At 44.0% G+C, this 13,366-nt stretch overlaps 1 protein-coding gene across 5 annotated transcripts in view; it reads right to left on the bottom strand.

Annotated features, from left to right (window-relative positions):
• LOC134486747 (uncharacterized) overlaps window positions 1-13,366 on the bottom strand; it is a 281,727-nt gene that overhangs the window by 130,962 nt on the left and 137,399 nt on the right. Inside the window, exon 3 of one of the 5 annotated variants that reach the window (XM_087659702.1) lies at window positions 889-1,145. The exons of the other annotated variants lie outside the window; for them this stretch is intronic. Coding sequence (XP_087515828.1) covers window positions 1,074-1,145 — 72 coding nt within the window. The 3' untranslated portion in view covers window positions 889-1,073. Of the gene's footprint in view, window positions 1-888; window positions 1,146-13,366 lie in introns of those variants that run through there. 5 annotated transcript variants of the gene reach the window in all.

The raw sequence follows: 13,366 nt of genomic DNA, 5'->3' as shown, positions 1-13,366 counted from the left end.
AGCTGTTCTCAAAGTGGCATGAACTGCAGGGGTGCTGAGGGATATGTACTAGGCCCTCCCTCCAGCTCTCGGTCGAGGATGGAGCAGGAGGTTGGTCCGTGATAAATTCCCAGAGGATGTTGGTAATGGTACCCAGGAGCCCACATTGAGAATCACCACTATTAGTTTAGAGGTTTTTCTCAGCCTTGCTGCACACTGTCACCATCCAAGAATTATTTTTACATACATTTGTTGTGTGTGGGCCACAAGTCACATGTACAGGTCAGAGAACACATTGCAGAAGGCAGTCCTCTCGCCTTCCACCATGTGAAGCCCAGGGATCAAGCACAGGCTGTCAGATTTGCCGAGAAGCTGGTGAACCATCTCACCATCCCTATCCAGGGATTGTTTTAAATCACTGGTGCAGAGCTCCTCAAGCTCTGGTCTGGGCCAATCCTGGATGCACATCTTAAGATCTAGAAGCTCCCTAAGTGAGTTTCATGTACAGGTTAAAACGAGCAATCATTTTTCTAGAACTAGACAACTGATGCAAATTCTCGATGGTAGCCTGAGAAAGGTCACTTCACCTCTTCAAGCTTAAATTCCTTGAAGTAAAAAGTGGATGAAGATTCCTAAATAATTAATGATTCAATGAGAGTAAATGGCATATTCAATTCTTGTTCCCCTACCATGTCTGGACATGGTCTTCATTAAGAGCCCTTGGCTCCACACTGACCCTTGACCTCTGACCCCCAGATTCTGTCCACTCCACTTTTTTGCTTGGTTTTGTTTTGCTTTGCTTTGCTTTTTGAGACAGAGCTTTGTGTGTTTGCCTCTAACTCCATTTAATTAAGGATGACCTTGGACTTAAAACCCTCTCCCCTACCCCCATGTGAGGGATTACAGACATGGACCATCACACCCACTTTTATTTTGTTCTGGGGATGGACTCCAGAACTATACAAATTGTACAAACTAGGTTGCATCCTCAGTTCTCCACATATTGTTGCTGCTGCTGCTGTTGTTGTTGTTGTTGTTGAGGATGACGACGACAATGATTCTAACTTGCTTCATTCCTTGCCCTCTTTCAGGTGTTAAAGATGGACACAAAAGTAGAAAGATGGACTTGGACCATTAAGGTCCTTAAGCTGATCAAGAAGCTCAAACTGGACAAGAAAAATAGGGAAAAAGCAGAATTAAAGTTTTAAACATGAGACATTCTAAGTAAATGAGAAGCTAAATTCTATTGGTAGCGGAGGAATGAGGCATTTACATGGGTGGTCACATTAAAGAAGTTCTTTCTTCTACCTAAAACCCTGGGAAAGTGAGGGTTCTTATCAGGGATTCCTTTGAGGCAGGCCTTATTAGTGAAGGACACAGGTCATACACATACAGAGCAGCATCTTCCAGGGGCTGCAGGCCAGTGTCCCCTAGCAGAGAGTGTAGAAGAGACTGATAGGAAAGCATGAATCTAAGACACTGACATGGGCTACAAACTATAACCAGGCCAGAATGATCCAACCTTTTCTGGGGAAAACCTGCTAAAGCTACTGCCCTAAGGCACTTCACATGTTCCATCAGTACAATCACATCAAGGTACAAGACTGTGGTGGGTTGAATAAAAATGCTCCCCACTCCCTAGGCTCATCTATTTGAATAGTTAATCACCAGGGAATAACATTACTTGAGAAGAATTAGTAGTTTTGGCCTTGTTGGAAGAAGTGTGCTACAGTAAGTGGGCTTTGGGGTTTCAAAAGCCCAAGCTAGGCCCAATATCTCTCTCTCTCTCTCTCTCTCTCTCTCTCTCTCTCTCTCTCTCTCTCTCTCTCTGTGTGTGTGTGTGTGTGTGTGTGTGTGTGTGTGTGTGTGTGTGTGTGTGTTTGGGTGTGCGTGTGTGTGTTTGTCTCTGTCTCTCCTTGTCTTTCTGTCTCTGTCTGTCTGTCTCTATGTGTTTCTGTCTGTGTGTCTGAGTCTCTCTCTCTCTCTCTCTCTCTCTCTCTCTCTCTCTCTCTCCTGCCTGAAGATCTGGATGCAGAACTTTCAGCTACATCTCCAGCATTATGAATACCTGTGTGCCACCATGCTCCTCACCATGATGATAATGAGCTAAATGTCTGGAACTGTAAGCAAGTCCAATTATAAGAGTTGTCTTGGTCTTGGTGTCTCTTCAAAGCAATAGAGCACTGACTAAGATAAGGGCCAAGAACACATCAAGGAGGATATGGGGAGTAAGACTTCCCAAACTCAAGGCCCCAAAATGAGCAGAGATCTGAGAGAAGGGGTCATAGAATGAGATAAAGTCTTGCTTCTCCAACTTGACTTTAGCCACTTCCAGGTCAACTTGGTCCTAACACTTGATTCTGCAACCAGCATATCTATTTAAGCATATCTACCCAAAGCCTCAAGTCCAAGAATGACTGGATAGTGAGAAGCAAAGACCCAGAACCCAGAGCAAAGACACTAATGTGATCTACAAAAATGATTAGAGGTCCCCAAACACCAAACTCTACCAACAAACAAAACTACAGAGTAAGAACAAGTATTGCCTCCTGTCTGCCTGAAACCCCTATATACATCAAAAAGGGTCCCTCTCTATAGGAGTCCAGAACCCTCTATAAACAGAGCCTGTTGAGCAGATGAGGGGCCCCATGTATTGAGTACCTTATCAGAAGACTCTCTCATTTATGTTAAGGCTCCTTAAATGGTCATGTTCTTCCCAACACCTGCTGAAGGTGAAGCAGCCAAGTCCACACTGCAGGCCATGCTTACTCTCTCAGCTGCTCTAGATGATGTCTGCCCATCTTCACCTACCTGCCTGGATAAGAGCCTCCTCCATTGGTCCATGAACCTTGTTGTCTATGAGGATGGTATGGAAATGGAATGTGTGTGCTCTGTTGTGTCTCCATGGAAGTGTCAGCAGGCAAGTCTTTCCTGGTGTCCATTCCATGAAGCCCAGCTACTATGCTTTCAGTGTGTTTCTCTATCTCTGCTTGTCCTACCATGTCCTGCTTCTATGTACCAAGATAAGGAAAGTGGTTGGTTTGAGCATTCATCACCTGCCACATGTCTTCAATGTATCATCTCATTTCATCAAAACCATCACAACCCTACAGAGTGGATATAAATATGCCAAATTTCTCAGTGAAGAAACTAAGGCATGGAGAGATCAAGTGTCTTACCCAAGCTAGTCCATCTAGAAGCGAAGTCAACACTTGAACTTCAGACACAAGCATAGCTGTCACTGGGTCTGCCACACTCCTTCCCCTGAGGGCCATTTTGCCCATCCCCACCTCAAAGCTTCTGTAATACAGTGGGCCAGGGAATCATAGGCCAGCCCAAGGACATAACCTACCCTTCTCAGGTGAGCTTGATCTTTTGGGCCCCCAGTCCTACTTGGAACACAAGTTGGTTCAGCATTGTTCCTGACCTTGAGGTATAGCCATAATTCGAATAAAGCTACAGCTCCCGACAGATGCAGATAGATTTTTGTCAAGGCATCAGAACAAAGCTGTCCTGCTAAGCCCTCTGTGAAGGTGCAAATTGCTAACCTGATTTGAATATGTCTCCAGCTTGCTTGGGTCCCGTCAAAAGTTTTGATACAGAGCTGAAGAATAACGAATAACAGATTCTGATATGGGCTCTACTCAAATCTGAGCTGGAAATGAATTCCAAGTCATCTGTTGTGGGAGCCAATTTTGGTGTTTTCAAATGCAGTTGGCAAGCAAGGCAAGGGCAAGACAGGAACAAACCAATAAAATCAAGAGCAGATTAATTAAGGTCCCAGAGTTTGCCGCAGAATGGTGACAAAGGAAGATGGCAATAGTGCTTTCTCTCCAAGAAAGACATGTTGGGGTATTTTTATATAAGTTTCTAGAAAAATAATTTAATTTTGACATCATCTCCACAAATCAAGTAGGCTTATCTTTCTCCCTTGGAGAGTAAAGATTACCCTTCTTCTGACCAGAGGAGAAGCTCATTTCCCCTTTTCTTATCATTTATAAGAAATCAAAATATTGTTTCAAATGGATGTGTTTAATATTTCAGACTCTGTAATGTGTCCAGCACAAAAGGGCAACTGTGGTAAGCAGGGAACAGAGGTTAGAGAGATGAGAAATGGCCAAAGGCTTTCTCCAATCCATAACTCTTCATCCTCTGAGGCTTGGCTGATTGGTTTTCACTCAATCTTGAATTTTCTCCACCCCGTGAATGAGGAAAATAAGACTGAGACTCCCTCCCCTTCTCAAAGTGCAGACACATCCAAAAATACCAACTGTAGCACCCACTGCACAGGAAGTTAGATGAGGAAAATACTATTTAGTTCATATTTATTAATAATATGCTTGGAATCAATGGGTTTTGTTCATTTTGGTATTTTTTCCTTATTTTTATGTGCATACATTTGCATGTGTGGATGTATGGGGGATGCACTTGTGTGTACAAGGTACATGTGTGTAAAGGTACATGTGTGTACAAGTGTATACACAGAAGAGCCAGAGGTCTACATCAAGTCTTCCTCAGTCCCTCCCTATCTTATATTTTGAGACACAATCTCTAATTGGATCTGGAGCTCAATCATTGGCTTGATTGGCTGTCAAGCAAGCCCCAGGGACACTCCAGGCTCCACAACCCCAGTGTTGGGATTGCTGGTTTGTGCCACTGTACCCAGAATTTTATGTGGGTTCCAGGAAACTGAACTCAAGCCATTATCTCCTCAGCCCCTCCTTGTAACATTTCTCTCTCAGGGTTCCCTTCACCATATGGCTTGTCCCTTTCCTCACCTCCTCTCACATGGACATGTCAAGTGTTGCTTGACTATTTAAAATGCCAGGCAGAGCCACCCTCACACTATGCCTCAAACCCCCATTCCTTGCACAGGATACCTGATGAAAAGCCGAAGCCCCTTGCGCCTTCCACTCTAGACTACTGTGGGACGGTAAGATGAAATTCCTCCACTGTATCAGTTTGGCAAGTTTGAAATTCAGAGTGTCAAGTTTACCTATAATGAGGGACACCTTTACTGACCCAGATGACAGGTTCAGCCGGAGGGATGGTGACAAAGCAGCTAACTCAATTACCAAGTGTTTGGGACGTGTGAAGCACTGTGCGAATGCTAAGCAATAACATTATGGCTTCATCTGAGAGATGTGCGCATCACCCAGGAGCATCACTAAGTCAGGAACATAATTTGCAATAAGTCATCATTAATTAACGCTAAATTGCTGGGCCCTTCCTTGGGAAGCAGCGTATTAAACTGACATTGGTGTGTGAAGAGTTCATTATGGTTAATGCTGTGAGAACACAAACTGGAGAACTAAACAGTGGATTAGAAGGTGTTTGTGTCCAAACACCTCCATGCCAGCTCCATAGCTGCCACACTCCAGTGAAGATACTCGCTTGTTGCTAAGGAGGATCATGGGAGACTTGGAAACCGAGAAGGAGGCTCTCACAATGAGGAATAGCAGGGTACACGGAAGTACATGCCAGAGCTAGCACTTGGGCAACATAGACAGGGAGGTGCCAGTGGCAGGGGTGGTCACCTAAGGCAGAGGGAAGGCTTTCCTCAGGTTAGTCTGATTTCCATCTATTCCCTCTGCCTGCACCTTGTCTACTGTTATAAAACAATTTGTCACAGAGAAGTATGGCTTCAGACTTAAAGCAATCCTAGCATGCATTCATTACATTCATGGCCATTAACATAGACCTAAGTAATATACTCATTAATCTATATATGCTAATATATGCATATATTTACATATATACCTCGTTATAAAAGCAAACAAAGTTGCCCACAGCACACAAGCTGAGTCTCCGACACTCATAGTAATAAAGACACAAAGGCTCCTGAACCATAGGCATTGGAACACTATACTGGTTACACCTTGGAATACTGCCTTTATTTCCCCAAGGTAGAAGGTCTGGTAGCAAATACATTTTTTCTAACCCTCTTTATTAGATCATCAGTGCTGATTAAAATGGAGAAACTTTTTTCTCCGGCACGAATAAAACATTAGCATAAAGACAAAGAGTGTGATGCTAAGAAGATACGCTGTTTGACGTGAATTCCTTCGCTCACTGAGAACTAACATTCATGACAGAAAAAGACACACACACACACACACACACACACACACAGCACTTGTGCTAGCTGCAGAGACAGACAAGTACACAAATGAGCAAACAGATATAAACAGTAGAGAGGAGGAGGGGCCCAGAGTAATGTATAGAGTAATGGCTTAGACAGGCAAGGGTGGTGGCTGGGAATGCCTCCTGGGAAAAGGCACAAGAAGGCTGAAGGTTAGCTGGGAATCAAGACCAAGGCTATTCCAAGAAAGAAGAAACTAGAACAGAGACTAGAAGGTCCAGATCCTTCTATACCTTGAGCCAGGAAGCCCTCTCAACTACCAGCCAAGATTGGCCAGGGTAACATCAGATTAGAGCTAACCACTCTGCTTCCTCTTGTAGGATGGCTTAAGAACCACCTGTCCTGAGACTGAAAACTCAAGTGTCAAGCCAGCTACTGGAAGGCTAGCTAGAGCTACAGAGAAAGGACCTGGGAAAGGGGTGGAAAATAGCAAGCACTGCAGACACGGGCAGACTCAGGAAGCAAGGCAAACAGAAAAAGATGGCTTCCTGGGACCTCGTTCTAGATCTCAAGAGGCTCTGGTCTTCTCATGGGCCTTGAGCAGGACTTTTCTTTGAATAATGTGTTCTCAGTTTCACACAGCTGGATAGCTAAAAATGTTAGCTAGTTCCTAGAATCTCAGCACACACGAGGCTGAGGCAGTGGAATTACCTTGAATTCAAAGCAATGTGGGTTACATAGTGAATTCCAAGCCTGGTCTACAAAGTGAGAGCCTGCATCCCATACACCCATACACACACACACACACACACACACACACACACACACACACACACACAGACAGACAGAGACAGAGAGAGACAGAGACAGAGACAGAGACAGACAGAGACAGACAGGCAGGCAGGCAAGCAGGCAGATAAACAGACAGACAGACACAGACACAGAGACACACACAGGAGAAAGAGACAGACACAGAGAAAGAGAGAGAGATAGACAGAGACACACAAACAGACACATGGGAGAGACAGACAGAAACACAGACACAGATATACAGAGGCAGAGAGAGAGAGAGAGAGAGAGAGAGAGAGAGAGAGAGAGAGAGAGAGAACAGGTCTATCACAGACCAACATAGGCTGCCCACTCCAGCAGTTTTAGAGCCATCCTGTTAATCACCTGAAAGAAGTCAGAAGATTAGGACAACTGATTGGATTAGGGACAAAGGGGCTGGGTTCACCATGAGGTCTCCTCTACTCATCAGCTGTTCCTAGAGATAACATCTCAGAAGCCCTAGTGCTTCTCTGGAGAGAGAAGTGAGATAAATAGAAGTCATTGTTAGCCAGAATGTCTTTCTTCTTTATTAGAAAGCTATCAGAAAGGAATTGCTCTTCCAGGCCACAGGGAGCTGCCTTTCTGTCTCTACAGGTAACCTTGAAAGTCAGACACAATGGCCTTCCTTTCTCAATGCCTCCTTTACATATCAGTCCTCCATTGGCACGCTTAACCATTCATGCTCCTTGTGTATGGATGGAACCACCACACCTTCCTTTACTCAGGTCTGGCTGGGTGGACTCCACCCTGTCTTGTCAGCGGAGGGTCACCTGTTCTTCTAGCCTCTAAGTCCGAAGCTTCTGAAAACCCTTTGTTTTAAAGGAACAAAGGGAAAGATACTCCTGTGTTGTAGAATTCCTTCACAATTACGCAGAGATGACTTACCTGTGTGTCAATAAAACTTGTCACAGTCAAATGACAACAGCCATTCATATGAATGTGTACAGAAACATGAAGGAGCAGAAACATACTTAAAATGTGTATTGTCTGCCTGCAGAAGGACCTGAAGAACAGAAATGCCTGGCATGAGGAAGATGAAGCTGCTGAAAAGGGAGGCATGAGATCCGTCAGCTTTGTGGAAACTGAGGCAAAGAGGCCATGGGCAAAAATCAAAGTATAAGGTAAAATTCAAATGCTTAAAAAATGTTTAGAAGAGTTTACACTGGGGGGCAAAAGCAGGAGACTGCAGAATGTTCTGACTATGGTCTCACTCCCCAGCTAAATCCTCAATCCCTCTGTGGAATCTACTAGAAATACAGGGCCTTGAGAAGCATTTAGTAAGAGTCCCGGACCTTCAGTTTGGGGGTGTGGCCGAACCTCCCAGATGTTCTCCAGACTTTGGAATCCTAATGATACCCCAGTAAGACTCAAGTGTGACAGTCTTCTGTGCCTAACTTTTCATCCCAGGGATATTCTTCAAGACTGAGCCTTCTCTACCACCAGCTCTCTAGGACCTGGAGAGGCTTGGCACCTCATGGCATGTGTTCAAAGTCATTATCTTTTAGAATTAAAATGGACATTCAATCAATAGATGTATTCTTTGCATATTTCAGGTTGTATGGCAAATGTGGGTGCTTGCTGTCATTTTGAGTTCTCTAGAATGAAGTTGTTCGTTTGTATTTTATATATGTTTATTAACATTATTAGCACTTAACCTGTCATAAGGTATGGCTGACATACTCCACTTGTACCACAAACTCTCTGCCGTTCCCCGAGAGGCTCTCCCCTGTATAATCTAGCCATTCTGGTTACCTCACATCTTTGCCTTCTTGGCTGCTGTACTTGGTTCCCCACTCTCTCCTCTCCCTTCCCCTCCCATGCTCCCCACATGGTCCAGCTCAGTCAGAGTCGTGTCCACTCTAGACTCTTCCAGATGTCTCTATTTCTGCCTATGCTCTTTTTTTTTTTTACTATCAATATCAGTACATTTATTGATGAAACTATCAAGCTCAATTAATCTCTGAATAAAACCCTCTCTCAGGTAAATAAATACAGAAAGATACAGTCACTCAATTTTTTTTTTTAGCTTAAGAAAACTTTATTTCAAAAGTAGTAAAGTGACTAGTTTTTTTTTCTTTTGTATTTTTTTTTAATTAACTTGAGTATTTCTTATATACATTTCAAGTGTTATTCCCTTTCCCGGTTTCCGGGCAAAATCCCCCTCCCCCCTCCCCTTCCTTATGGGTGTTCCCCTCCCAACCCTCCCCCCATTGCTGCCCTCCCCCCATAGTCTAGTTCACTGGGGGTTCAGTCTTAGCAGGACCCAGGGCTTCCCCTTCCACTGGTGCTCTTACTAGGATATTCATTGCTACCTATGGGGTCAGAGACCAGGGTCAGTCCATGTATAGTCTTTAGGTAGTGGCTTAGTCCCTGGAAGCTCTGGTTGCTTGACATTGTTGTACTTTTGGGGTCTCGAGCCCCTTCAAGCTCTTCCAGTTCTTTCTCTGATTCCTTCAACGGGGGACCTATTCTCAGTTCAGTGGTTTGCTGCTGGCATTCGCCTCTGTATTTGCTGTATTCTGGCTGTGTCTCTCAGGAGCGATCTACATCCGGCTCCTGTCGGTCTGCACTTCTTTGCTTCATCCATCTTGTCTAATTGGGTGGCTGTATATGTATGGGCCACATGTGGGGCAGGCTCTGAATGGGTGTTCCTTCAGTCTCTGTTTTAATCTTTGCCTCTCCCTTCCCTGCCAAGGGTATTCTTTTTCCTCATTTAAAGAAGGAGTGAAGCATTCACATTTTGATCATCCGTCTTGAGTTTCGTTTGTTCTAGGGATCTAGGGTAATTCAAGCATTTGGGCTAATAGCCACTTATCAATGAGTGCATACCATGTATGTCTTTCTGTGATTGGGTTAGCTCACTCAGGATGATATTTTCCAGTTCCAACCATTTGCCTACGAATTTCATAAACTCGTTGTTTTTGATAGCTGAGTAATATTCCATTGTGTAGATGTACCACATTTTCTGTATCCATTCCTCTGTTGAAGGGCATCTGGGTTCTTTCCAGTTTCTGGCTATTATAAATAAGGCTGCGATGAACATAGTGGAGCACGTGTCTCTTTTATATGTTGAGGCATCTTTTGGGTATATGCCCAAGAGAGGTATAGCTGGATCCTCAGGCAGTTCAATGTCCAATTTTCTGAGGAACCTCCAGACTGATTTCCAGAATGGTTTTACCAGTCTGCAATCCCACCAACAATGGAGGAGTGTTCCTCTTTCTCCACATCCTCGCCAGCATCTGCTGTCACCTGAGTTTTTGATCTTAGCCATTCTCACTGGCGTGAGGTGAAATCTCAGGGTTGTTTTGATTTGCATTTCCCTTATGACTAAAGATGTTGAACATTTCTTTAGGTGTTTCTCAGCCATTCGGCATTCCTCAGCTGTGAATTCTTTGTTTAGCTCTGAACCCCATTTTTTAATAGGGTTATTTGTTTCCCTGCGGTCTAACTTCTTGAGTTCTTTGTATATTTTGGATATAAGGCCTCTATCTGTTGTAGGATTGGTAAAGATCTTTTCCCAATCTGTTGGTTGCCGTTTTGTCCTAGCCACCGTGTCCTTTGCCTTACAGAAGCTTTGCAGTTTTATGAGATCCCATTTGTCGATTCTTGATCTTAGAGCATAAGCCATTGGTGTTTTGTTCAGGAAATTTTTTCCAGTGCCCATGTGTTCCAGATGCTTCCCTAGTTTTTCTTCTATTAGTTTGAGTGTGTCTGGTTTGATGTGGAGGTCCTTGATCCACTTGGACTTAAGTTTTGTACAGGGTGATAAGCATGGATCGATCTGCATTCTTCTACATGTTGCCCTCCAGTTGAACCAGCACCACTTGCTGAAAATGCTATCTTTTTTCCATTGGATGGTTTTGGCTCCTTTGTCAAAAATCAAGTGACCATAGGTGTGTGGGTTCATTTCTGGGTCTTCAATTCTATTCCATTGGTCTATCTGTCTGTCTCTGTACCAATACCATGCAGTTTTTATCACTATTGCTCTGTAATACTGCTTGAGTTCAGGGATAGTGTGCCTATGCTCTTATAGAGGAATTTTAATCCAGCAACATGGTTGCTTTGTCAAGAGATCACATTCGAAGACTTAAGTCTGTGTGAACCGGCTGGAATGCAGACCTGTCACACATCTTTAATCGCTCTGACGGGAACACAGACATACTCTAAGTACACACCTTTAAGGTAAAGTTAGTTTGTAGAAGGAAGCAGCCATGTTAGAAAGTGATGACTAATGGAGGGGCAAACTAAGTGATGAATCAGAGAAAGATTTGACTGACTGAGTTAGAGATATGCCAACTCTCATGAGAACAGCACAGAAGAGAGAAGCTATTTAAGAGTAGCACAGGGAGAGTCAGTCAGTTGGGGGTCTGATGCGGTAGAGCTGAGTTTGTTCCTGAGTTCATGCAACTCAGTGAAGGTCAGCAGAGACAATTAGAGCCAGAGAATGAGAAGGGGGCCAGAAGATGAGAGAAAATTGCCAGAGTTAGTTTGAGATCAAGCAGAGCAATTCAGGGAGAAACTGAGAGAAGCCAGATTGAATCAGTTAGCTTAGAGAGGACTTTGAGCTAGAAAGGCTGAGTTGGACCAGCCACGCAGAGTTCAGAAAGAGATAGAAAGGGTGAGTCTATTTGGCAGTAAACCTGGGCGATGACAATTACATCTGGTGAATAAGTTACTTTTACAGATCTCCCCCTTTATTTATAATAAACTTTTTCTTCCACCATAGCTAGGAGCAGTCATATCCTTTCCTTTTTATTTCTTTTTCTTTTCATTCACAATCCAACTGCCACATGGGAGAAACAGCAGCTACTACTCACTCTCGATGCAGAAGGAGACTAGAGTTTGGGCTTAAGTAAGTTCTGCAGATAGCTTCTTGATTCACCTGTTCTAACTCTGAGGTGACTAACCCTGTGTCTGTGCTTCAACATTTGTATTACCCAGATGCCCATGCAGCTGACATCTGTTTCTGTGTACTAAGTTGCCCTGTAGTTTGAAGAAAGCATCATACAATTAGTAGCTCACAGTTTCTGTCCTAGTGGGTTTAGCTAATCATTCCTGCTTTGATGGGGTTCACAAGTTACATCAGTGATGGTCACAGAGCTACAGCCAACTCCAGATTCAGCTGGGGAATGCGCACTTCCCAATCTACAATAGTTTGTCATTAGCAGGATTCTTTCCTAACAGATATCAGGTCACAGGCTCTGTTTTAGCCTGGATATTGGCTAGAAGCCAATACACATGAAGCCTTGACACATGAGCCTACCATAGAACAAACCACAACATGATATTTTCCATTAACATCAGTGAGGGAGGAGAAAAGGAGAGGAGAACCATGAGGAGAAGGAAGAAGATGAGGAGGAGAAAGAGGAAGACAATGAGGAGGAGAAGGAGAACAATGAGGTGGGCAAGAGGGAGGAGGAGAAGGAGGAAGTGACAATGACTACAAAAAAAAGGAAGGAAAAAGGGAAGGATAATGAGAGGACTCTAGGTTTGAACCACTCTCACAGGGGGTGTGGGACCCCAAGAGAACAATCCTTATGCAGTCATCTTAGAGATTGCCTCTCACTTACTACTTTCTTTTCCCATTTTGAACAGTGTCTCACTCCATAGCCCTGGTTGTCCTGGAACTCACTATGCAGCCTGGGTTGACTCTGAATATGCAGCATTCCTCCTGCCTCAACCTCCCAAGTGCTGGGATTCCAGGTAGGAACCATCTACCACATCCAGCTTCCACACTCCTTCATGGATTGCATGTTGAGAATTCTTCATCTGAAAATCCATTGACCATTCTTTCAGATTTGAGAGGGTGTTGTTATTATTTTGTTTGTTTTGTTTTGTTGTTTTCTGATTTAGGGATATTTGCACACTTTTCTAGTTAACTGTCCTGAAACTCAAAATCCCAAATCTGAAACATTTTGAATGAACATGTTGGAATCATAATGTTTCTATTTGAGAGCATTGCAGGGCAAAGGATACCCAACTTCTCTACCTTTTCCATTTAAAAAACCCCAAATAGAACAACTACCGTCTTCAACACAGTGGCCCTGGCTTTCTGTCACTGTGGATGACTGCTGGTACCACAGCCTGTGCTGAAAGGTGGTACCAGGCAGTCTGGTCATATGTGACCTCCCTTGATGTCATTTTGGTTAGGGGCCAATCGGGTTCCTGAGTTGGAGAATGGATGAATCCTTGACATGCGCAGTTAAAATGAATAGTTATGAAGTGGTTTGGTGGAGTGAACTTCACATTCTAATAAAGTCCTGCTTGAGCTGAAGTCATGAGACAGTGAAAATGAGTCACTGGCAGAAGCAGTCCATCTAGAGAAAAGGTGGCCAGAGAGGTGCTAGGGCTCGGGTCTTAAAGCCTGGGGTTGGAATGCACTCACAGAAAAACACTCTGCCTCATCTCCCTGCCCATTCACCCTTGGCAAGGACTCCACTCTCTGCTGGCACCAGCCTCTTTGGGTTTAGTTGTCAC

This window comes from Rattus norvegicus, chromosome 4 (genome assembly GCF_021556685.1).
Source record: "Rattus norvegicus strain SHRSP/BbbUtx chromosome 4, alternate assembly SHRSP_T2T, whole genome shotgun sequence".
In the NCBI taxonomy this organism is placed as follows: domain Eukaryota; kingdom Metazoa; phylum Chordata; class Mammalia; order Rodentia; family Muridae; genus Rattus; species Rattus norvegicus.
The sequence above is the reverse complement of the archived record's forward strand: the minus strand, read 5'-3'. Positions and strand labels throughout refer to the sequence as shown.